The following is a 27,000-nucleotide window of genomic DNA, read 5'->3' as shown; positions in this document are numbered from 1 at the left end:
GGGAAGATTAAATATTAAGTAGCACTGTATCTATCCTCTTTAGACATGGCCGGTTGCAGAAAAATCAACTTTTTTATGGACGTATCATTGTGCCATACAGTTATACACTGGACATTCACGCCTTAAGGTTTTGCTACCCTCTGAAAACCGATTTGTTGGCATACTTTCACACCGGTTACACAGGAACATCACAACTCAGCTACCAAATGTGGAACTTAACATTGTACTTTGTATGTTTTTTTCAGCCGTTAAGGGTTTATTTTTCACTTCTTTTTTTATCATGAGATATATATATATATATATCCATCCTTGTTGGTACAAAAAGATTTGTAGATAGTTATAAAAATCCTGGTTCCCTGGTGACACGCAGGACCAGGTAGGGTAAAAATACATTCATCTGTGCTTCCAGATGGGTAACTAAACAGGCATGTCAAGTTGGGGTTTCTTAGCAGAGAATCACATTTTCATTAGGAAAAAAGAGGAATTCGATAATTACCAAATAATTTTAACAGCAGAGACATTTGAGATGTTTAAAAGAGTTAGTTATAGGCTGCATGACTTTGCCACTCATGTTAGTACGTTGGACTTTATAACCTAGATATTACATACCTCAGAAAGGACTATGTCAACATCATGCTAATGTGAAGTGCATCTCCTTTCGGCTATATATACATTACATTCAACATAGTCTTTTAAGGTACATATGAGCATTACATAAACCGTGCCCTTAACACGGGTGTTTCCACATTACAGAGCCATAAAACATCCCACAAAATGAGGCACAGCAGCATTTTCTAACATGCTCAGATGTCTTGGTACAAGTAAGGTTAGGATGGAAATACGTTTGCAGAGTTCCAAAGCTTCGTAAAACTTTATATGAAGCGGTTATCAAGGTCCAAGCACTGCCTACGAGCATGCTGTGTTTTTAATATGCAGAGCACCCTAGATTTATCATAGCGGCAGGACGGTTTCTTGCACAGTGACTGCAACTATGATAGACAACAAATCAGGAGCTGTGCGGTCTAAGCAAAATATTAACAGTTCAAAATAAATAGTTACATTATTTCAAAAGCAAGACACTGTTTATGTGATAGGAGGGTAAAAAATGAGAAACATGAACAGGACTTATCTGGCTATGTAATGAGCAGGGATGTCACACCCTCTCTCCTCCTAACCCCCCGTTTCCCACAGCAATCTGGTGGACAGTTGGCCACTTTCATGGTTAAGTGGGATGAGTTCTCCCCTCAGTCATTGTGGCCCTGATGAAGCGAGGCACTGTGTTCCTGTAGGCACAGACAATTTCAAGTAATGCACCTTGAAGTACCTCCTTTTTTAGTGTTGTGTGGTGCCTATGTTGGTAACAAGACTGCGTGTTTTAGGGTAGCAGCATCACTGAGTGTGGGTGACTGAATCAGTCCCACACAGTCGTGAAGCTGTTGCCCAGACTCCTGACCAGCTTGCAGTGCCTCACACAAACCTAGAATGGAAAGGTGAGTTGTGGCAACCTAAACCCGGCACACGGACTCCTCAGGGAAGGCGTGGTGAACAGATCATACCCATTTTACTCAGTTACTCAGAGACTCTCACATGCAAAAGCAGAACAAGAGATGCAAAATGGATTTCAATGCATTTATTGAAGCAATTGCATCCTATTATAAAAAGCATTGACTGTGATAATTAGGCAGATAACAGATAATACAGTTATCGTCATTACTATCAATGTGAAGATAAACAACCCCACCATCTTTGTATGATCCTAAAAGCTTAAAGATTCCTACCTACAACCTAAGCCTAAAGAGGGCATGCCCCGATCTAAGGAAGGGACCCCAACACCATACCTGAAGAGGCTGGCAAGGGTCTGCCTGTTGTCTCGATTGCAATCCTCTCAGGTAGCTAAAAAGTCAGTGCTAGGATCAGCAAAGCTGTCAATAGAATGATGGGCGCCCCAGGACGGCCATGACTGGAATACCTTTTGCCCCTTTAGGCCTTTGTGGTGTTTATATAATTAATCATGAAGCCTGATGTATTACTGTGTCTAGATTTTGGGGTCCGACTCCTGAGCTACTAGAGTGGCAATATGAGTTAGAATATCATGTAGAGAACAGGACACAAAGTGAATTGTGTACAAAGGGCTCATAAAATGTGCAGCTCAAACAACTGTCTTCTCAGAATAAAGCAGCTGATTAAAATATAAAAACAACAAGCTAAAGGGTGGCTGTGCTGAAAAAATATGAACTGCATTTAAATGGCAATGCAGTGATCTTGTAGCACTTTTGTCTTGTTTTATAAACACTACTTTTTCACAACTACCTATAAAACCTAAAACGCAAGTGTAGGAATCATGGAATATATCTCTCCTCACCCCCAGATTTTGGAGTGGGGTGACAAAGGGCACAATATTCATCCTCCTATGTCCAAACTTTTACCTGGAAATTGAAGAGTAAACAGTGGCAGACAGAATATGTCTCTCTAAAGCCGTGCTGGACATCACATATTTTTCCATGAAGCACTGTACCCGAGGACCAAAGTCTGTGGGGGCTATGACCTCTTTGTTTTGTTAATTCTTTAAGTTTGGCCATTGAGGTGCAGAGCCCCTCCTTAAATCGGTTTGTCAAGCCAGGTTGTATCAAATCTATTTAAATTATACGTTTGTTTGGTTCGCACTCCAGGTTGCATGTGTACAGTACTTACCCCAAAAGAGGGAGAAGGTCATACGAACCTCAGAGACAACTAGAGAAAGCGAACGACTTCAGAAATCAAGGCGCAAAGAAGCAATCTTGAAACGCAACAATGCATTACTGAGCCAAGTGCTTTGCAGTGCTAGTCACGGCCTCTTCCGTGAACCATTTAATGATGTAGCCGAGAATGAAAACGTGAGCCGTTCTAAGTCAATCTGGCAAAGATGAGTGAATGTTTCACACATCCTTAGGATGCAAACTCCTACACCAGCCTTTGCCAACCCATTATACACCGGGTCTCTGAGGATTCCGCTTCCTTAAATCGCACAGCATTTGATATAAAAACAAAAGTACTTCTTAGAGGAGTATACACAGAGAGACGCCAGACATAACACTAACAGGACAAAAAGCAGCCTGTTTAATGTCACCCTCAGCCACCAACGTTAAGCACTATATTTAGAAATGACTACATAATGGTTGGCATTTCAGAAAAAACTAAAGCGAACTGATATTATCAAAAGCGAGTCACGCCCGCCCTGTCTTTAGTATCCACACACGTGGCTGATGCGTCTCAACCATGCTGAGCTATCTGCAGAGCAGAAACCTGCGCGAACACCTGCCACGCGCTGCCGGTCACGGTTCGTGTTGCCAGTAGAAACGCAACTGCGCGCAGGCTGAAAGAAACATGCCTTAAGGTAAACTTTGGCCATACTACGGGAAACGCGTGAAGCAAAGCACACACGTGGTAAGCATACCTGCACGAACGGTTCCTGGCCCGCCCCTGCACAGTAGATAATTCTAAGGTTGAGAGGCATCGCCCGGCTCCGCATGGCTGCAAAGGAAGCGTTGCTTTCCTCACTCCGTTCTTGGTTGACTGCTGTACACCGTGCGCGCAGCGTCCTCACTTTCTGAAAGCACGTTCTAGGACTGCAGCAGCATGAACGGGCCAATGCTGCCACTACACAAATAAGTTTCCATTTCCTGGCAAAGGGGATTAACTTTCACACAGGATAAAGACCATATTCGGTTTGCCAATAAACTCTTGAATTTATTTCGGGCACGCCTCCTCCGTTCAAGTTCCCCTTTGCTACAAGCTTACGGCTCAACGGATCTTTAACCCTTCTGCCACTCTTCTGCGCTCATTCGTGAATTAGTATATTCTATGATTGGGAAGCAACGCAAGGGCCGGGGAAAGCCACTAATACAGAATTCGTTCCCGACAGCTTTCAGAGTTCAGCATACTCTTCCTGTGATTTTTAGGGCACGCTCCCATCAACACAAGTACCACAAAAAAGGCAGAGCAATTGCATGAAATGGTTTCCTTGCGAGCACAAGACCATCCCATAGAACAAACAATGACCCCTGGACTAACCACTAATCTTGAGTAATAGTTTTGAGTGCTTCTCGCCGTAAAGCGTTTCAACGCCTCATCAAGGGCCGTAAAGCACTACACAGGGCCGCGTCCACTACTTTCCCATCCCTCACTAAAAGTACATTTCTCTAGGTCAGAGGTCTACGTACAACATTTTTTTATGGCTATGTCCACTTAAGCTAAAAACAAAAAAATACGTCTAAAACCAAAGACCGATGGGTAAACTTTATGTTCAGGGGTGCGTAAACCAAACGCTGCCTAAAAATTCAGTGTCATAGCACTGAAAGCAGCAGTTTAAAATGCTTCCCTCACATTCATCTAGCAGCCACAGCTCGGGCAGAGGTGGTGCAAGCTTCACCAATACACAAAGCACACGAGCCTCAACAATAAACACTTTTCCTCAAATTGTGCTTTAAGTAGAATGAAAAAGATTAGGGCCTGTAAAAGGCGTATGGTTTAACAAGCCTGATAAGAACCCTTCTAAACAGGTGCGGCCTATGCCACTTAGAGCGAAGTTGAATGCATTATATTTAAAGCGCTTACTGCCCGTGCACCTGTGCACTAATATTGTATTAAAGCATTTGTACAGTGCTTGATTGCCCTATGTGGGGATCTGAAGCACTTCTCCACACTGATAGCATGCTTCATCATGTGGGTGTATGGTTTGAGCCTATGGGGGAAGTGTTTCCATGCTGGGCGTGATGCCCACTAAAGCGCTGTCTGATTGGGTGTTATGGGACGGATTGATTGATAAGAAAGTGTCAGATAGATTAGCATTTTTATAGTTAGAGGTATTCTGGCAGTTACTAACACTGCAGGTCTCCTTTAATGTTGTAGTTGTTATCTTCCCTGTTCCTTTGCTGACTGCGGCACCAGGTCGTGCGATGAGGTCTTGCGATCCGCGGGAGGTAACAGGTGTACAAAAAACATTCAGGGAACCCGATATATGCCCGTATAGACTGTTACAGCCATCCTTTATATAACTGCCATTATAAGATGTCAGGTAGGAACATTTGGCAAGGAACTCTCAGTAATAATCGTCCTTTTGTCATTACAGGTATTTGGGGCTCAAGGTATGTGACTATCTGGGACGTGCAGAGTGGACTTTGTTGGATTCCTCCATAGAACAGCACGAGCCAGATCTCTATTTCTTCTCATACCTGGCTAGTCAGTTTGGGTTGGTTAGTTAAGAGGGCTGGAGTAGCCTGCATCTTTACCCTCCTGCCCAGCAATGCCTCTGCAAGCATGCCATGTCAAATATTATGTGCCTGTCCCATTGATGAATGAGGACTTCGGTGGCATAAAGTTGGCATAAGCTTTCTTATGGAGACAGGGATCATATAAGAATCACACTTGGAAGACTGTCAGAAAGATCATAGTTACTGTTCTCCATCTTGCAGCGAGAGGTACGGCAGGGCAGACTCCGTTTTCTAGGTATATGATGTGTGTGTGTGTGTGTGTGGGGGGGGGGGTATGGTTAGAGTCCTCCATCTAACTGGGTAGGAGGCCTGTCTTCAGGCAATAAGCGGTAGCACGTACTTCCTACACTGAGTTGTAAAACAATCTAAATAGTCTCTTACTCAACAAAGGATACCTAAAAACTTCTGCGAAATATTTCAAACATAAAGCATCATTATCCGGGGACATAAGTATAACAAAGCTTGAGAATGTAAAAGTAAAGCTAAGTGAGACGGTGCAAATTGTTAACATTTAGTGATAAAACCAATAATTTCTAGCAATCACAATTTTTCAAAACTACACAAGATATTAGTCACTTATCAAAAAGCTTCATCGATTTGCTAGGAATACAAGTATAAAAGCACATAACATCTAAAACATAAAAAAATAAAACAGTGCAACCAGAAATCAGAAAGAATTAATAGCATCAAGCTGTTTTACAAAATACAAAAATATTTGATGACGTACACAAAGGTAATCAGCATAGGTATACTTCATTGTCGGCAACACAAACACATTTAAAAAAGTTTCAAAATTAAATTGATTGTGTTAATGCATAGCGTTAAAAAACACCTCAAGGAGTTAAGGAGTTTAGACAATCTGGTTTGGTAACATACATAAAAAAGTATAAAGCAAGTTTATATTGATAGAAACCATAAGATTTAAGAACAAGTATTACAAATTTATTCTGAAAAGACAGTGTTTACAAAATAATACAAAGTGAGCAAACGTCTGTACACAAGAGTTATCGCAGGGGCAAGTAAAAACACATGGAGCATCACTGTCGATGAGGGAAACACCGCAAGCTTCTAATACTCCCGAGCCAGATTTTTTTAAACGTAATTTATCATTTTTACAAGGTATAGTGAGAAGACAGACAGTAGCCCTTACATGTGGGGGGATATTGATGCACGTAGAACACAGCAGTGCAGAGTAGAGTTCTCTCAACATTAAACAGAACTTTAAAGACAATAAATCGTGCCATATGTGGGTGATGAGAATAGTGGTAAACGGCCTGAGGTGGTCGGGGAGGAAGTGATGTCAATCAGATATAATCAGGGGTGTGCAAGATACATGCAAGCCACGCTAATACAACATTACTTCTCAAGAGTCCAGGTCAGCACCCTTCACTGCCAACAAGAAGTTCTGCAGGGGTTGCCATAGGTTTTTAGGCCTAGAGGTTGGGGGCTGCAGGGAAGAGTACAGTTCACTTGTGTTATCGCAACCAAGCTGTCAAGCCAAGTTCTAGCCATTGGTGGATGTCTAATTCCCTAGTAGAGGGCAATTTCGCATTTGGTCCAAAGCAGTGCGATAGTAGTGAAGCCAAAGACTTTTTGGTATATCTTGTGCATAGCCCAGTAAAGCTAGCAGTGTTGAAGTAAGGTCATGTTTATCATCTGGTCTAGGTGGGAGACTATGGTGCACCAGAAGGGTTCAATATGACTACACGTCCATGACATGTGCGCAAACTCCGCCCTGGTGAGATGGCAATTGGAGAATTTTGTGGGGTTAAGCGGTGCCATAGTGTAGGGTGTAAAAAATTTGTGGTGTATGAGTTTGTGGCAGTGCTTGGGTGAAATGAGGTGTTTGAGCACAGCAGGTGGACCATATCTTGTCAGCTAGTGGGCATCCCGAGTTGGCCTCCCAGATGCCCCTAATTTTGCCATAAAAAGGGGCCGACAGGGCCACACATGCATGATACAGCTTGGAGACTAGGTGTCTCCCGGTGTTGTCAGTAATCACTAAGGACGGGGGGGGGGCTCACCTGGAGCTAATGGGTATTATCTGGGAGCAATTCCAAAAACCGACATGTTTAGATTGTGAGATGATATGGCCATCTAGGAAAAGGTCTCCAAATGTGTGTGAAGAGTGTTGTGCCAGTGTGCGCTGGACCAATTTTTTCCCAGTTAATAGGGCGCCAGGGGTTATCTGCCAGTAGCAGCGATGACTTCTAGAGTAGCCTGCCCCTTAGCAACCATAGAAGCTTCCACCAAGCCCAACTGGTAGTGGATAGAGTTTGAATGTCCGTGGGATCCAGACGAAGTCCCACAGGGAGGAGTGGGGCCACTGGAGTCAGGGAGGCTTGGTCAATTTCAGGTTTGGAATAGGGGAGTCGTGCATCGGCATGGTACCAATTATGGGTGAAGTGGCATTGTGCCGCTAAGTAATATAAATGAGTGTGGTACACAGAATCTGCCCTGCTTACACGGGGGTTCAAGGTTGTCCCAACTAATACGTGGATGCTGGCCAGCCCAAATAAGTTTCAAAGGCAGGATCCATAGTGTGGCAAAGAAAGAGTTAGTGAGCGGGATGGGTAAACTAAGAAAAAGGTGTAGAAAACTGGGGAAAACCACCATTTTATTTAAGGCAATACAGCCGGCCATTGAGATCAGAAGGCGAATCCACCATTCCACTTTATTTGTCAGTTTGTCGATAATTGGGCCATAGTTGAGTCTTATGATTTGCTTCCTGTCGCAGTGCAAAAATATACCCAGATACCTGACACGGCCATCACACAAGATCAGAGGGAACGCACAGTGGAAAGGCACAGTGGCGTCCATAAGGGGGAACAGCTCAGATTTGGTCCAGTTGATGTGGAGACTAGAGAAGTCTCCAAAAAGCACTATCTTGTGGAGAGTTGGGGGTAGATTGTCTGCTGGATGTCGCATGAATAGCAAGATACTGTCTGCATATAAGGAATGAAAAAAGGGCCCAGGCTTAAACTACAGTCCGTGGTGCAAATGTTTTTCTTGGTGGTGCGCACCAGGGGATCCACTGCTATGATAAAAAGCAGAGCGGATACAGGACATCTCTTCCTGGTTCCTCCTGTGATGGTGAAATTAGGCGTTAGTGAGCCACTGGCCCAGGTCCAGGCCACTGGTTGAGTGTATAAGAGTGTGATCAATTAAATGAAGCCGCGTGGAATGCCTAACTTAAGAAGCGTGGCTTGCAGAAAGTGCCACTCAAGAGAATCAGAGGACTTCTCTGCATCCAATAAGGCAATGGCAGCTGGAGCATCAGGGGAAATTCTATTGGGGACAGAGAAAACGGTCCACAGTTTCAGGGATGTGGAGCAGTGGGGGACAAACACTGACTGGAGTGGAGAAATAGTATGGTCCATCAGGAGGGAAAGATAGCATGCAAGGACATTGGTGAGTATCTTATTGTCGAAATGAAGTAGCGACAAGGGGCGGTAAGAGCCACATTGGTGCGAGTCCTTACCAGGCTTAAGAATCATGGTGATCACCGCTTCACGCAGCATCGGGGGGAGCACCCCGGTTTCAAGGTATTCTGTACACATGGCAAGCAGATGGGGGGGGGGCTAGGTGTTGTTTAAAGTGCTTACAAAATACACCAGTGAGGCCCCCAGCTGGAATTTTCTAAGAATGAATCCTTCCCACAGATACCTGACCCAAGTCAGTTATGGTTCAATGCCATTAGTTGCCTGAATGGACATATTAGTAATATTAGTTGTTTATGTTTTCCTGGGGGTTTTACCAACATCTTTCTCCCAGTTGTCTGAACGGACCAAAGCACAAAGCACATGCAATGCTCTCAGAGCACCCAGGAACATACCCTTTGCTTCCAGGACCCAGGCATCCACCCTGACTGCTACAAGAGTGAGCACACACCCTGCTCTCCCAAGGCTGAGGCGCACACACACTGCTTTCCGACGGAGTGCACACAAATTCTAAAACACAGTAAATACTCTCTGCCAGTCAAAAGAATGGACAAGTGCAAGGAACCTTCACTGGAGGGAGTATGGTGTTTGGATTTCCACTTTATTAAAGGCACCATCACCCTCATAGGTGTGTGGTGCAACAAAGCTTGAGCACCTAATTATTGTGACACCTGAACTAATCCGGATATGGAAAATGTCTCCTCCGGGGCCGAAACACTTTTGCAGTCTTGAAGGCTCTGTATAGTTCTTCACCGATTTGTTATGGTATTTATTTGCTGTATCCAAGCTTGAGGAGATGGCAGCAGTAGGAATGAGAACACCAGCATTGTTAATCTGGGACAGATACAGCTGGCAAGTCAAAGCATACAAAAGCAGGAGTTACATATAGTAACAGCAGGACTCAGAGAAAGCAGAGGAAAGGTAGCAAATGAAAGCAGCAGGAGCGGCATTTTTCTTATGTAACATGTTACCTACCCTCTAACCATCTGTTCGTGGTATGCAGTGCTGTAGATTCACATGCTGTGAATACTTCCGACAACGAATGTTTGGCAAGGATGTGTACAACTTGTTTTTCTTCTAAGGAAGCCTTTGCGGATCATGAGGCCTAGGGACTCCACCTATTAATGGTATTCGCATGTGCATTGGCTCCATTTTTAAATTGTTTTTTACCGCAAGGAGGATGGCACTGAATGTTAAACACAGAGAATACAAAAAGACAACCATACAAAGGAAATAAAATAAGAATGATAATAAAGGAATAGAATCTCAGGCAACTGGGGAGGAGGATGGGCGCATTTCAATTCAAGCACTACATACCACAAACAGATGTTTGCAGGGTAAAATTTTCTATTTGTGGCATGTGCAGCTGTAGGCACATGCTGTGCATCGACTCTAAGGCAGTCATCCTAAAAGCCGTGTCTTAGCCAGAGGATGTTGCAGAAGCCTGGAAAGGCATACCTAGGACAGCCTGGCCAACTCTTGCTTGCTGTCTGGCCAGAACGTCCACATAGTAATATTTATGCGTCATAGACCAGACAGCTAATTCGCAGATATCAGCTAGTATGTTACCCAAGAAAGCCATGGAAGCCCCTTTTATTTTCAGCAGAATGAGGTATAGGAGGAGCAGGAAGGATTCTTTTAGCTTTGGCATAACACATTTGTATGCATTTGACTAACCAATGTGCTACGCCTGCTTTGGAAAAAGCACATCCCTGGTGAGGCTTGGCGTATGACACACACAGTTGTTGGGTCTTACGAATGGTTTTGCCCTATAAATATAGTACATGAATGGTCTTTTGACAGAGTATGCATAGCTTGCTCTGCCACAGGGTCTGGTTACGGAAAAAAGACAGGCAGCCCAATCATCTGATAAAGGTGGAAACTAGAGATCCCATTAGGAAGGAATTTTGGATTGGTTCTGAGGACCATGTTTTCTTGAGGTACCTGTAAAAAGGGCTCCTCTAAATTAAGAATGTGTATTTCACTGACTCGCCTTAAGGAAGTAACAGCCACAAGGAAAGCCACTTTCCAATACAGGAATTGTAGGGGTTCAACAGAAGGACCCATGAGCCTGGTGAAGGCAATGTTTAAGTTCAAAACCGGAGTAAGGAGTGTCCTGAGTGGAATAACGCTTTTAAGGTCTTCCATGAATGATTTAATGACAGGTATGCCGAACAAGCAAACATATTGGCTGTTCTGTAGGTGGGAAGCTATGGCAGTCAAGTGTAAACTTATTGAGGTATAGACTAGGTCTGATATCTGCATTTGCAGAAGACAACAAATAATATCCTGCACTGGAGGGGATTAATGTGTTTTGGGAGGCAGAAGTGTACAGAACATTTCCATTTGGATGTGCAACAGGCCTTGGTGGTGGGTCTGTGGGCCTCTAAGAATAGACATACACTTTTCAGGTAGGTTGAGGTAAACAAATTCTAAGCCCTCAGGAGCCAGATTGCAAGGTTGAGTTCCTGAGGGTTGGGATGCCAGAAAAGTGCTGTGGTTTTCTGTGAGAAGGTCCGGTTTGTTGGGGAGCTTCTTGTGTGGGACTATAGAGAGTTCTAGCAGCATGGAACACAATGGCTGCCATGGCTAGGCTGGTTCTACTAGAATAAGCCTGAGTGATATCTGTCTCAGTCTCATCACCACCAATGGTAGGAGGGGGAAGAGGCGGAAAGGCATAGGAAAATATCTCTGACCAACTCATCCATAGTGTGTTGCCCATGGACTGTGGGTGTGGTAATTTGGTGGCAAAGCTTCGGCATTTTGAGCTTTCTGTGGTGGCCAACAGATCTATTTATGAGAGTCCCCAGTGCTGAAAGTATGGGAGCAGGACCGGGGGTGAATTCCCATTTGTATTCTTGTTGATGCGTCCTGCTGAGCAGGTACATGTTGTATGAGTAGGTGTATTCTGTGGTGTATTGCCCACCTCGATCCTCTGGGTTACACTGGATAGCTGTGGTGAATGTGTGCCCCCTTATTTCTGTAGATAGAACCTGACAGTTGCATTGTCTGTGCATATCAAGATTGTCTTGTTCTGAATGATCGGGTGAGAAGCGCAGAGAGCAAGGTGGACTGCCAGCAGCTCCAAGTGATTGATGTGAAGAAGTTGCTGAGTAGAGAACCAATGAGCCTGAAGAGTAAGACGTTTGAGATGAGCTTCCCAACCTTTGAGTGAGGTGCCTGTTGTGATGGTTTCTTGTAGAACTGGGTCAAGGAAAGCCGCCCATGTAACAAATTGTCTATGATCCACCACTGCAGAGAGAGATGTGTGCAGCCCCAAACCAACACTAGATGACCCTCCATTTCAGACTGCTGTGCCTCTAAGCACTCCTGTAATGGATGTATGTGGAGTCAGGCCTGAGGAATATAGATATGCAGAAAGTGTCAACACCAGGACAGTGCGCGCTCTACGGGCATCTAGAATGCAAAAACCCAACACTCGCAAGATAATGTAATTTATGCATTGTGATGATTTGTTATTGTTGAACCTTTTGCATTGCAGAATTCCTTCCAAAAGATTCATTTTTAAGGTGCTTATAAATACTGTACATTTGCAATGTATTGCTGCAGACATTCAGAGTGTGTTAGGGTGTGGTCCCGTTCCAGGACCTTCTAGAGGCTTTCCCTGCAACATGCCTGGGCGTGGTTCTAGGCTGGGCCAGGACTCTATAAAAGAGAGTCAGCCCAACTTCCAGTGCTCACTATTCAGAGGTCCCGGTGCAGAGCAGCAGCTTCTTCCTGAGCTCCTGTCCCGGCGGCCTATTTGGATTTTCCAGTCTTCTGCACTCATCTCTCATTGGTGATCACTGTTTCCAGGCGGTAAGACGGTGTTTGGACATTTCCCAACACCGTAATTGAGAATTTTCATATTGATTTTAATTCTTTTTTTTTTTATAACGAATTTTTATTGATTTTGCAATAAAATAAAGTAATACAAAACAAACAATACAATTATATACTAAAAATAAAGTAACAAGGCGCCAATGGGCACCAAACAGTGGTCAGCTCCAAAGCCCCAGACAGCACCTTGAGTAGATAGACGGTACATGTCAATACCAACGTGCCACGTATGTGTCTCATTTCCCTCCAAAGGAGTTGGAGGAGTGTGTGAGGGTTCTTCTTTCCACTGTGTCGGTCCGCATCCCAGGGGGTTAAAATGTCATTCCGTCCCACTTCCCCCAGATCTTGTTATACTTACTCGGACACCCTCTAGCCTCATATACGAGCTTTTCACATTGGGCACACCAGTCCAGTCCCCTCCTCCATTTGGTCAGGGCCGGAGCCATAGTGGCTTTCCAGTCCGCCACGATGTCTCTTTTGGCCACTAGGCATGCCACCCCCAGCCAGGTACGTTCTGCTCTACGTAGTCCCGATTCTCCCATAACCCCTAATAGGGATGTCAATGGTGTCAGCGCCACGTCTACTTGCAGAATCAACGAGACCTCACGCGAGATCATCTTCCAATATGTACTGATAACCGAGCATGACCACACCATATGGAAAAAATCAGCTTTAGGGCTCATACAACGGGGACAATCAGCCGTAGGCCGGAGTCCTGCTCTGTGCAATCTGGAGGGTGCAAGGTAAGCAGTATGAAGATAATATGTCTGTACTAGTCGGAGACGTGTCGTCATAGTCAGGGAGTGGGGAGCTGCCAAAGCTTCAGTCCAGTCCTCCTCTTCAAGAGGGCCCACCCATCCCTCCCATTTCCGACGAAGTTCCTCCAGGGAGCAGGCCGTAGTAGAGATTAATGTGCGATACACCTGGGAGACACCTCCCCTGCCCAGATTCCCCATCAGAGCCCTCCTCTCCATAGGACTGCTTACGGGTATGCTATTCCCTGGCTGGACCTGCGTCAGAAGGGCATGTCGTACTTGGAGATACTTGTGAAACTGTGTCTTATTTAGTGCAAAGATTTCTTGGAGATCTTCAAAGGAACGCATGCTCGTGCCCTCCCATACATCACCCAGAGTAGAGATGCCTATAATATCCCATTTCTGGAATCCCTCAAGACCCACAACTTCGCCCAAGCAGGTCCCCTGCCACAGTGGGGTCTGCTGAGTAAGGCGTCCCCACCATCCCGAGATCTTTTGAGCCGTCCGCCATCCCTGCAGCACCACCCCTGTCACCCCAGGGGTCTCACGAGTGATCTTACCACCATATAAGGCGTCAAAGATCTTGGGGTAGGTCAATGTCTGGAGTTCCAGACGGTACGCCGGATCTGTCCAACCCCCCCCCAACCAGTCGTTGATCACTAGTAGTTGCGTCGCCAGGTGGTAGTAATGGACATTAGACATTCCCAAGCCCCCTTCATTAACATCTCTCTGACAGGTTTTAAGCGCTAGCCGGGGACGGGTACCACTCCATAGAAATTGGCGTGCTAGCGAGTCCATGTCTCTAAACCATTTCATGGGGATAGGGTTAGGATAGTTTTGAAGGAGGTAGAGAAGTCTGGGAAGGGCCATCATCTTATAGAGTGCAATTCTTCCCAGCAAATTAAGAGGAAGGTCCTTCCAACGTTGAAGATCGTCTTTGATTCTTCTGGTTAAAGGTGTGACATTGAGCTCCCATGCTAATTCAGGGAGCATTGCGACATGCACCCCCAGGTATTTAAAGCTATTTCTTCGCACTGGAATACTTTGTTGTCAGTCCATACAATCTCTAGATTGATGGAGCGGAACCAACAGGGATTTTTGGGGGTTTAGGGCGAGACCTGATGCCTCCGAGAAGACATCCAGAATTTGCATGATACGGGGACCGCTCCTGGCCGGATTGGCTATGTATAATAGGACATCGTCCGCATAAAGTGCCACACGGTCTTCTGGACACACTGGCCAAGACCAGCCTTCCATCAGAGGATCCTCTCGAAATAACTTCGCCAGGGGTTCTATTATTAATGCAAAGAGTAAGGGGGATAGTGGACATCCTTGTCGGGTACCACGCCCGATCGGGAACACCCCTGAGACCACTCCGTTTACTTGGACCTGAGCCGTCGGATTAGAGTAGAGCAGTCCCACAAGACCTCGGAACTTGGGTCCAAGGCCGTTTTTTATAAGTACTTGTTCAAGATAGGACCAATCCACTGTATCAAAGGCCTTCTCGAAATCAAGTAGGAGCAGCGCTAGAGGGGTGTGTGACAGGATTTTACGGTGTGCTAAGGCTAAATGTAGACGCCTAATACAGTGCCTGGTGCTCCGCGTAGGCATGAAGCCGCATTGGTCAGGGTGCACCAAGACGGGCATTGCCTCTTTTAATCTATTGGCAAGGATCAAGGCTAGCACCTTGATCTCAGTGTTGAGGAGGGAGATAGGCCGATAAGCCGAGCAATTTGGCGATGGGGGCTGGGTCTTCGGGATTACTACTATTGTAGCAAGGTCAATCCCTGAGGGGAAGTGACCTTTCTGCTCGGCTTCTCTATACATCTCAAGTAAGTGTGGGGCCAGAATGTCACTACATTTCTTGTACAGTTCCGCAGGAAACCCATCCGGACCTGGTGTCTTGCTTGAAGCCAGACTGGCAATCGCACTCGTTACTTCCGCTAGGTCAAGTGCTTCGTCCAGCCTGTCCCTAGTCGCCTGAGACACTCTGGCGAGTGTTATGTCGTTCAAGAGGGGGGAAGCTTTTTCAACCGTAGGCCGGGGGTGTTCTGCATATAGGCATGCATAATAGGAAGCAAAACTCTGTGCAATCTCGATGGGTGTCTTGTGAAGGGTACCTGTGTTATCTCTAATTTCGGGAATGATTCTGTTAGCTAAGGGTCGAGTGGCCAACCAGTGTAAGAGCTTCCCATTTTTGTCCCCCCAGCCATAAATTCGGGCGGACGATGCCCTCCACATATGCTTCGCTGACTCAAGTGTTAGGTGTTTAATTTCCTCTCGGACCCTGGTGAGCTGCCTCAATGTGGAGATTTCGGATAAGACTGCTTGCTGGCGTTCCAGTTTTAATGCTACCGCTTCTAACTCGGACACACGTGACTCACGAATGCGCTCACGTGCTCGCAAGAGGCACTTAGCCTGCCCTCTCAAGGTAGCCTTGTAGGCAGCCGATAGCGTGCCTGACGACTGGACTGTTCCCACATTCAGTTCAAAATACTGCGTGAGACGATCTCTAATCTCGAGGACACAATCTTCATCTTGCAAGAGCCAAGCATTTAGGCGCCATACCGGGCGCCTGGTGAGGTCTACTCCGCCCAGTCGGACTCGCACCGGTGCGTGATCCGACACCCCACGGGACAGTATCTCTGCTCCCGTGACACCGGAGAAGTCCATGGCCGGCATAAATATTAGATCAATTCTAGAGTGTGTCTGATGGGCAGCAGACGTGTGCGTATATTGACGCTCCATAGGGTGCCAAGTTCTCCACACTTCACATAGGCCTAGGCTGTCTGCCCAACTCTTAAGGCCTGTGGCTCGGGCCGACCTGCCCGCTGTGACATCTCCTGACACATCTAATCTAGGGTCTAGAACCGCATTGAAGTCTCCTCCTACTATTGTGATTCCTTGGGGGAGTCCCGCCACCACCTGTCGAAGTGAACATAAGAAGGTGTCAAATCCCTCTGGGGGGGCATATACGCATACAAGATTCAATGTCACGCCACGAAGTAGTCCTGAGACTACTATGAATCTGCCTTGTGGATCGGATCTCGTAGATGTTACCACCATGGGCAGTGAGCGATGAAGCAGGATACCTACCCCTCTTGATCCCCTAGAGAAGCCTGCGTGATAGACCCTATCAAATCCCCCTCGGGCCAACATAGGGCATTTAGTTCCCATGAGGTGTGTTTCCTGCAATAGGGCTACCAATGGGGAATATCTACGGAGATTGTTAATTACTGCAGATCTCTTGATCTTATCTAGCAGCCCGTTCACATTCCAAGAAATGATTTGTGTCAATGTGGACCAGACGTGGGTTGCGTAGGAGTCTTACAGCTTTGGATGCCAGTCAGTGGGCTAAGGAATGACCAATTAAAACTTAATAACGCAATACTCAAAATACATCTATCTAACCCTAACTTAACCTTCCTCCCCCAAAACCGCCCCCCACCCCATACTCCCACCCAGGAAGCATCTGTCGCCCTAACCGTCAACCAAAACAAGACAGCCATAAGGACTGCCATAGGAATGGAGTGATGGACCCCTCCATTAAGACGGATCATTTACAATTATTCACTAGAAGTCAAGCCATATTTTACAGTACTTGAGGGGAGCCTGTATCCCCGCTGTAGCCCATCACGGGTTTCTTCAAGGTGGACCAGACTCTCCAAACTTCCCCATGCGCTCCATTCGGGGCTCCATGGAACACGTCAGCCAAGCGCTGGGGATTGACTCAGACGGCCCTCCTCCTCGGCCTGCGCCTGAATCTGTCCCTTCGGAGACCCAACGGGCAACCCTCCCATTTGTGGGCCAGCCTCTCCCACCGCCTCTCCGTTCACAGAAGTGTCCAAGTGTCCTCGTCTTCCTCTTCGAGACCTAGTACGTTTACGACCCCGCCAGGGCCCACCAGCGGGGAGGGGATCCACCCGGAAGGGCGCCCCTCTTCGCGCCGCTGGGCCCCTCCGAGCCCCGACGCCCTCCTCAGTCAGCCAGTCCCATGCCTCTTCCGGGGAATCGAAGAAGTACGCCTTGTCTGCCATAATAACTTTGAGTCTCGCAGGAAAAAGGAGCATGTACGAAAGCTGCATCGCCCTAAGTTTTTGTTTCACTTGCTCATATGAGCGGCGGCGGACCTGGACCTCCCGGGTGTAGTCTGGAAATACTAAGATTTTGTAGTTGTCCCACTGAAGATTTTCAGAGCGCCTCGCCTCTTTGAGGATATTGTCACGATCTCTAAAGTTGAGGATTCGGGCAATCATCGGCCGTTTTGGACCGCCCGGAGGGGGGCGAGGACCAAGGGCCCTGTGCGCACGTTCCACTGCAAACCAAGGTGAAAGAGATTGGTCTGGCATCCAGCTTTTGATCCATTGCTCTAAAAATTCTGTGGCTTTATCCTCTTCCGCGCCTTCCGGGAATCCTACAAAACGTAGGTTGTTTCGTCTCGATCGATTTTCCGCATCTTCTGCCCGGCTATGTAATTCTGCTGTTCGAGTTTGTAACTGGGCCACCTTGGTTCTAAGGTCAGCTAGTTCGTCTTCGTTGCAAGAGACTCTGCCCTCCACGATAGTGATCCGATTTGCCGCATTTCTGAGGTCCTGCCTGATAAGGCCCATCTCCTCACGCACCTCTCCGATTTTAGTCTCTACAGCTGATTGCGAAGACTGGATTGCCAGGAGGATGGCATTCACTCCGTCTGGTGTTGGGTCCCCCGCGGCTGTCTCTCCGCCCCCTCTCGGACCTGTTGGCGTTGCAAATTGATCAATCTTTGGTTGAGAGGGTGGAGGGTGTTTACTTGCTCTGTCTTTCCCCATGTTATCTCGGAGGGAGGGGATGGAGAACCCAGATCGAATTATGCAGCTCTTCCGTCCAAATTCAGCACCCTAAGCGCATCTACAGGGAAGACACAGCAGACGGGCCCCAACAGGGTGTGCCAGCGAAATATGTCCAGGACCTTTGAATTTGTTGGCTTCCACTCAGTCATGTGTAGCTGGATTGCCCCGTGGCCGGTTTCTTCTCCTATCAGACAGTTTTGGAAAGACGGTAAGTCGTGGGGCTCGATGACCATCCGCGAGCCCCAGCGCGTCACAATTAAATTCCCACCTCCGAGGTTATTGGCGTGCTTTATCAAAATTGCGGCTGTGGAATAGGGGCAAGCCTTTGGGGAGTCTCTTTAAAATTAAGGATTGTGAATCGCAGGGCACAGCCTTAATGTTCAGGCCCGCTGCGCCCTACTGAGTTCCCATTACGCTGCTTACTTATGGGGAGGGGGGCCCCGATCTCTCTTCTCCCCCCCTCCTCTCCTCTCTGGCGTGAGGGGCAACTGCGCTCCTGCGCGGGCGGACCAGGGGGGGCCGCGGGCGTCCACTTCACCCCGGTCGCCCAGGATCAGCGGCCGTGCCGCACAGTCACGTCCCCTTAGCCGCACAGCTCACCTCCTCCACGTCGTCCTCGCTACTCTCCCCTCGCATAGGCAGGGTATCTCAAGCCGGCCTGTGGGCTCCGGACTGCAGAATCCGGTCCAGACGCCCTCCGTAGGACACTCCGCGCGGTCTTCTTAGCGGGGAAGCCCCTGTCCAGGGGCCCGACCACGTCCACTCGAGTCAGGCAGGGGAGCCCCTCTCCCGGGGCTCACTCTCTCCGGGCCTCTCGCCGGGCCCTCGGGTCCAGCACCTCATAGTCCGGCCCACCGAGGACCAACGGAGAATGCCGGCTTCGTCGCTCTCCCGTCCCCGGGGGGCACCAGGTTTCAGCTCGCCCCAGGCACTCCAGCCCCGCACACGGCACCCGCGCTGGAGGAGGCCCCGTCAGCGGGTGGGCTCCAACGCCGAGGCGCATCCCGGCGCCGTCAGCCCGGCCGCCATCTTAGGAGACCCACCGACCCGGTCGCATCCAGCCTTCACAACTCTCACGGCTCGGACTGAGCCAGCGCCAGCACCGGAGGCCTCCCCGAGGTCCAGGAGCTCACGGGGGCGGCCAGGGCAGCATGGTAGACCTCTCGATGGCGGCTTCTGAGGGTGGATGACGGAGGGGTCCAGAGCACTCTCAAAGTGCGACCGCCATCTTGACGCCCGAAGCCACGCCCCCCTTGATTTTAATTCTTAAATGAATAACAGATTACTTGTGTGCTGCCATTTTTTGACATTTGTATGGTGGTTTGCAAATAGGGAGGACGCGCAATTTATTCCATAAAGATTTGACTTTGTTATTACATTGTTGTTCATTGCGCGCTGATATTTCTTGACATTTACATGATGTTTTATGAGTTGGCATGACGTGCAACTCGTTTCATGAGCATTTAACTTTGTTGTTCATTGCGCACTACCATTTCTTGGCATTTGCATGGTGGCATTTGAATCGGCAACACGCGCAATTCTTTCCCTGAGTGCTTTTCATGTTGTTCATTGTGCGCTACCATTTCTTGGCATTTGTATGGTGGCATTTGAATCGGCAAGACGCGCAATTCTTTCCTCGTGTATAAATAATGTAAATTACTGTGCGCTACTATGCTAAGACATTTTCTTGGTAGCATTTCAAGTTGACACGTTGCGTGATTTATTCCTTGAATCTACGTTGTGTGATTTCATGGTGCACAATCCTTTATGGTGTTTAATACTCATATAAAAATCTGCAATGTGCGCAATTCACTTCCCAATGTTTTTTCTGAGATGAACACAACAATACCAGAGTTCTAGATGTAATGCTGTGTGTTCCCGATATATATTCTTAAAAGGAGATTCATATGGTTGTTTAGAAATTGCTCAGAGTGTTTCCTGATTCTCATGCTAAAGAAAGTACTCGAATCGGAAAGTCCTATTTAACTTTTCCTGTTTCCTCCTCAGGCATTCGGTCATCTAAAGCCTAGTCAGTTTTAGGACTATTCTAGGGTTGTTCATGTTTTTCGGAAAAGACGAAGCTTAGAGTTGTAGCATGGTACTGATTTCATGAGATGTAATTTTGATGTTGTGTTTTAACCTTTTGCTTCCTACAGGTCTCCTTCCCAGCTGTTCCCGTCCTAATCCCCTTTTCCCCACTTGGACTCCCTTAGACTCTGTGATAAATCTAATCAGAGTATTGGAGCTGTCTTGTGGCGGAAGTGTTGGGAAAGTGCACAGACCCCGAGGATCTGGTGACTCTGACAGAAAGCCATCATGCCTAGAAGGCGCATCACAGTCCTGATTGTTACCTGCTCATCTGGCTGAAAAAAAGGCAGCAAGTTTTTGGTATGTTTGTACACTGGCTGGGTTGTAGATAACCTTTTCCTACCCACGCATCTAGGGCTGAGCCAAGGACATGTTGTGAAACCCAAACTGTGAATAGTGTGAATTGTGGTCTGGGTGTGAGTGGCACTTATCAGAAACCTCAGATATGTCTGATATGTTAGGTGGGTGGGTACGTGAAAGTAAACGTCCTTCAGAACCAGGGCAGTCATGAAGTCAATTTTATGCAAGAGTGGTATAATGTTCTGTATAGTAACCATATGGAACTGCTCTGACAAAATGTATTTGTTGAGAAACCTGAGATCAAGGATGAGCCTGAGGGAGCCTTCATTCTTTGGGATAATAAAGTAAAGGGAGTAAATACCAGTTCAGCAGTGTTGTCCTGAAGGTCTTGTACCTCTTCCTAAAGGAGGCACATATGTTCTTCGAACAATCTGTGTTAACGAAGGGGGATATTTGTTGGTGTGAGTTTGGCGGGGGGGGGTACATTCGTAGGGCACCCATGGCCTTAGCTGTCTGCGTGTCCTTTTTAAATTTCTCAAGCATCTCATCTACCTGAGGGCCAAAGAGATGCTGACCATCAAAGGTGACATTACGTAGGTGCTGCTGCAACTCCAGCTTGAAGCCTGAAACATGCAGCTAGGTATGACGTGGCAGCAGAATACCAGTATAAATGCTGCAAGCGGCTGTATCGCGGAATCCAGAGCACAGTGGATGCTAGTGTTCGAGATGATCTCTCCTTCAGCCACTAACTGCTGCCCCTTCTTAAGGTACTGCTATTTGGTCCCAGTGTTCAAGGTTGTACCATGAGAGCAAGCCAATTTAATTCACAATTCACCAACGGGATGCGGCCTGCACTGCCACTCTCTTCAATTTTCTTACTCTCCCGGTTGGAAGTGCATCACCTGTTCCCCGAGTGTTGGCACAATTTCCAGTTGTAAAGACAACCAAAGAATTAGGGGATACTTGGCCACAAATGTGTGGACGGTCATTAAGGGAGGCTTTATACTCGCTTTCCATCCGAGGCATGATCACCCTTAAAAATCTTAATGGCCGGCTCGAGGACACTCTTAAGCATGGTGAGATATTTAACAGTGTTGGGTGGAAGAGTGGGCTTCCAAAATAAAATCATCCTTCTCTTGCTGCACATGGAGTTCTATATAGTGGAAAGCAGTAGCTCTGTGCAATACCTCATGGTACGATGTGACATCATGAGGAGGTGATGGCTTAGCAGGATAAAGGTCTGGGTCCATGGGGTGTTCAGAATCATAGTCATCCCAGGGGTTCAGACACGGTGAGTCATGAGGGTGGTCATAACGGTCATAAGGGAGCCCAGGACTGTCCCCACCCTGAATGTGAAGAGCCTGTAGGTTAATGATGTGGTGACCCTAGAGACACAGGTGAAGGTGAAGGAGGAGGAGGAGGCAGGGAAAGAGGGGGACAAGCAGAAGGTAGATGAGAGGTTGCCTTGTCATGGAGATTAGAAGTTCCGGTGGGTTAATGGCCTTCCCAAATTCAGTTAACTCTTGTGAGGCTCAGAGTCCTTTGTTACATATTAAGGCTCTGCCAGAATATGACGTGTGCCTGGTTCGATATGTATGCACTGTTGTTGTGCATCAAAGTGTTTCTGCAGCTGCTCGAGGATTGCCTGATCAAATTCCTCTGAAGCTGCAGAGGATGCCACAGTGGAAGGTGGAGTTAATGGGACTGCAGAGATTCACCAACTGGAGGGTGATGAGCGTGATCTTAGCTCTGATTACTTAGAGTCGACATGTTCCTGTGCTGTTGATGTATCTGAGTTCTACTAAGCCTCGGCTCCTAATCTTTTGGTGCAGGATGTCTTGGTTCCAAAGATTTTGGCTCCATCTCTTTTGAGTCTGACGGTGGCCAAGGCTGTGCCTTCAGGCCCAGAACTGAAGCTGTGCTCGGGGCTTGGTGAGTTATGTGAACATCCATACTCACTGTGACCTTCTGAGGGTGCAGGGCTGGTGCAGGGTCTACTGACTCTACCTCTGTCTCAGAACCAACACTTCCAGGTGAAAAGGCACCTTTTTTCGACCCCTGGAGCATCCACCTCTTCAACATCTGACTCCTCTTGTTCTCCAGACATATCCAGGGTCTCCTCAACCTCTTGCAAACCAACGTGTGTCAGTTCTGAAGAGTTTTCCTGTTTCTGAATGCAGGGCAGGCTGAACGGAAGTCCTCACGGTTTTCGGTGACAAACAAATGTTGCAGACTTTGTGGAGGTCGGATCTCAGATACTTAGCCCGACAACTAGGACAGAATCGGAATGGAGTTCTTTCCATCACAGTAACATCCTCGACCCGAGTGCTTGGGAGTCTAGGGTGTTAGTTCAGCACAGCGTCCAAGGTACACAACAGTGGGAAACTGACAAAAACACGGAATTGTTTGTAGATACTGACGAGAGGACAAATCTGAGGACCTGGAACAGGAAATATGAACAATACGTCTGAAATCAATCTAACAAGGGAGCCGACACCCATGCGCAATACCACTAACAGTTGGGGTCATTTGATACTGTGACCTGAAAAGACTTTCTCCAAAGAAAAACAAGTTGTATGTGTCTGAGCCCAACACCGGTTGGCAGAATTATGCACAGCATGTGTACCTACAGGTACACCTACCAGGAACATCTATTTTTATTGACATCTATCAATATATATGCAGTGATATACATATTACAGCATCTAGTATAGCATGAATAGTTTTGAAGTACATTAGGTGCTAGCAGCAGGACTTTCATGTAGTTGCAAAAGCAGGACTAGCAGAAAATGTCAGCTGTATGTCCCATCGGCAGACAGCAACAACACTGCAGAACGAGAGTGATAGAGATCTAGGGGTAGAGAGAGAAAGCGAGAGAGAGAGAGAGAGAGAGAGAGAACACTGCACTGCTGCTGCTCCTGTAGACACTCTTTATTGCAAATTCTTGCACTGCTGCTGTATATGAATATATTTTATACGCTTGAGAAGCATTAAAAAGCCCTTTAACTATATGAAAGGTGAAACTGAATATTGTCATTTTTGGGCCATAAATGGTGGGAATGAACTCCTACAAAATATGCAAACAAAACTTCTTATCTCCCAGTAGCTCATTGTTGACACTGCGAACACAAATTTACTCATTTTGAAAATAAACACACATTTAACTGAAAGGTGCAAAGTTTATGCAAAGTAACATGCTCATAAATTCACATTTGTAATGGGTAGTCATACGTATTCTAATGGTGTGATTAAAATGAATAACAACAATAAGTTAGCTTGAATACTGCTCACATTATACCAGCAGTTTGCACAGTAGCTTTGTGAGGCCTGTTTGTTCTTGTTGAACTGTTGTTTTGCACAAGATATTTTTCTTGCTCACTACAGATACTGTAATATTCCAGAAGCCGTGTGTTAGTTCATGAATGGGCATTTGTTTTTTATTAGATAACTGATGGTGAGGTACTCACCAGGAGAGGATATGGCAGAAAGCTTGACTCATGGGAAGAACAGTTTGAACCACAAGATGTGCAGGAAGTATCTTTTCAAGGACTTATTTCTGTGGTCCATTGTGAAGACGTGAGAAACTAGTAAGTTTACTTGATCCCAGGGTTTGTGGAGATCCTACTGGACATCAAGAATGGGCAATGTGCCAGATGTTTCACTCTGTATTCATTAGAATGTATATTAGTGTGTTGCTAATGTAGGTTGCCGCCTTTGCTGGTGATCCTACCCTGGGTTTCTTGAGACCAAATCTCTCTTCATGGAAGACTCACCTTTGACCTCTATTCCTTTGCAAAAGAGATTTGCGGATTTATAGCTGAGAATTCTTTCCAGCTTACTATATCTTCTATTGTTTAAAGTGTTGTGACTTCATGCTTATGTATTTATTCTCTCATCAGAGCTTTTTTAATTGGGTTTCTGAACTGACACGTTACTCCATTCTTAATTTAATTTAAATTCGGGTAATATCTTTGTAGAACACGCTTGTTGCATTATTTCTATCTTGACTCAAATTTTTACTAATATTGTTTTTTGCCTTCTTTAGAAATATCGAATAATGGATTATCTGAATTTGTAATAACAAAAACATAAGATTGTTACCTTCTGAATACAATAATTGTAATTTATTGGAATTATTAATAAAACCCTTTAACTCGCACAAATTGTCTTTATTGACGTACAAATGACAAATTAATTTTCTGGAGTGTGGAGAATGTGGCAGCCATGACACCGCAACCAGGCTAGCAAACCCTGTGGTGTGTTCCAGAAGAGGCTGACACTTTCAAACCCCAAATTTTTGCTACAAAGAAAGATCTTCCCCAGCAGCCACAGGAGGCTTTGTTGATTAGCAGCTTGCTATGTGTGCTGACATCAGTCAGAGGTTAAAGCTCCAACTTTCAGTTTGATCAATGCTAGGGGGGCACAGATCAGCATATCAAGTAGATATCTAGACAGGGGAGACAAGTGAAAAATGGGAGATTCCCTCGCTTCAGAGAATTTCTGAATGGGAATTGAAACAGAATGGCAAAACCGAAGGAGGAACCCACACAAATGGACGACCTTGGAGAAGGGACCAGGCCCTCTGGCACAAGGAATTACTACCCTCACGTGGGCTCCAGAATGTCTTTGCATCCCTGCAGGTTGAGTGATGCAGATTGTGGTGTGCATTTTGACCCATTGGACACCACTGATAGGTTCTGAAAACCGAAATGGGTTGGAATAAGGCTACAACCTGCCTGCCTCTGGCACTAGACTGTCTTTCTGGCTCTGAGAAAAGTAAGGTGCAGGGACTGATTGGTGTTCTACACCAATGTGCCCACTGCTGGGGCAGTGGGAGAAGAGAGGGGAGAGGGACAAGGGGACAGAGGGATTAAAAACACAGGAATTCATTATAAAATTGGTATGTGGCCATCTCATGGTGCTGGCCCACACCAACTCAGTTCAAAGCAGATTAGGGAGTTTTTCACTATCTGCCTTCTCAAATGTTAAAGCTAGGCCCAAAGAAATCACAATTTCCTCTCATTTTCTAATAGGAGATGGCAATAGTATGAGATCTTAGATGGCAGGCTCACTGGGAACACAACCAACCCAGAGAACCTCTGACAACCAGAGATGCAGAGGAGTATAGGGAGAGGGCTGAGAGTAGATCACAATCTGGGCCTGGGGCTGACCAACGCAATAGCTACCCCACTGAAAACAGAGAGCAAATTAAGGTTTTGTTGGGCACAGATTCCAGAAATTCCCAGAGTTGTTAGGGTTCCCTGTATACAGGCCAAACTCAGCCCTAAATATAGTAGCCATCCCCAGTGAAACACAGAGGTAATTGTGTGTTTTTGGGGCCTAGTTTTAATGTTGACGATATATTCTGGGAAATAAAATGTGCTGGATCACTGCACAAATCACAACTCAGGATTACCCTATGTCTCTAGTTTTAAGAAATGCCTAGTTCTGTTAGGATTCCTTGATTGATGTTTAGGATGTAGATACTTGCAGTATTTGGTTTGTGGTTCTGGCAGCAATCAAAATTCCTAGCACTGTCTTTTCAACGCTACTGTGTTTTTTGTGTCTTTTCTTTCTGCGTGATAAGTCCATCCACCCAAGCGGGGTACCGTTCTGGGAGAAAGGTGGGAAAAGTGGACGGTAGGATTTCTGACGTTCGTCAACATTTCTGGAACTTTATCTCACAGAAATGTGAGGAAATTCATTTTTTTAGGCAAAGTGTTCATTGTTTGTGGTGCAAATGGATAAGAAAAAGTAGTGGGACCCACGTGAGCTACACCAACCCCAATTCCATTGTTTCTTGAATTTTTCAGAAATGCCTCAGGTTGGTAAGATGTTTGGGTGATGGCAGATTCTGTGGCCAGATACATCAGGCACACACGAGCATCACAACTGTTTCCTCTCCAAACATTCCTTCTCCTCCCTTGATCACTTTCCCCCCTTTAGTTTCCAATGTTATAGACCCACCTACATATGTGGGGTACAGTTTTTATCAAGAGAATATTGAAATGTAGGATGTCAGGACATTTGATATTTTGCAATGAAATATTATACAGTGGCAGCTTCAAATTGAAGGTTAGAGAGCACAAAAAGCATATAATGAAAAAATGCCTTGAAATCACATGCCAATTTTATTAACACAATATGTTAAGGGGCTCAATAAATACCTAACCTCTAGATTCATTTATATTTCAAAAAAGCATTTTTTAAAGTTACATATTTGTTAGTGACTGGATTTTTCATTAGGAAGTGATGCATGGTCAGTACACAATGAACAAGTTACTTATCTACAGTAAATTTTTATCTGGTAGAGACCATCTAGCAGCAGATTCCTTACCATACAATTATCCCCAGAGATCAGACTGGATCCTGAATTTTGGGGAGCAATACCCCTGTGTGCCAGTAAGCCAGTAAGTGGTGTTGTTTGGCTCCATGTGGTGTCGTTCATGCCGGAAGTGACGTGTGCGGTACCTATATACGTGTCACCACAGCACTGATG

General features: G+C 46.2%; 1 protein-coding gene across 6 annotated transcripts in view; it reads right to left on the bottom strand.

The window, feature by feature from the left end:
* Nucleotides 1–27,000, bottom strand: part of NCOA7 (nuclear receptor coactivator 7) — a 934,107-nt gene that overhangs the window by 32,937 nt on the left and 874,170 nt on the right. The window contains exon 1 of one of the 6 annotated variants that reach the window (XM_069234815.1): nucleotides 3,434–3,602. The exons of the other annotated variants lie outside the window; for them this stretch is intronic. Coding sequence (XP_069090916.1) covers nucleotides 3,434–3,508 — 75 coding nt within the window. The 5' untranslated portion in view covers nucleotides 3,509–3,602. Of the gene's footprint in view, nucleotides 1–3,433; nucleotides 3,603–27,000 lie in introns of those variants that run through there. 6 annotated transcript variants of the gene reach the window in all.

This window comes from Pleurodeles waltl, chromosome 5 (assembly GCF_031143425.1).
Source record: "Pleurodeles waltl isolate 20211129_DDA chromosome 5, aPleWal1.hap1.20221129, whole genome shotgun sequence".
Lineage (NCBI taxonomy): Eukaryota > Metazoa > Chordata > Amphibia > Caudata > Salamandridae > Pleurodeles > Pleurodeles waltl.
The sequence above is the reverse complement of the archived record's forward strand: the minus strand, read 5'-3'. Positions and strand labels throughout refer to the sequence as shown.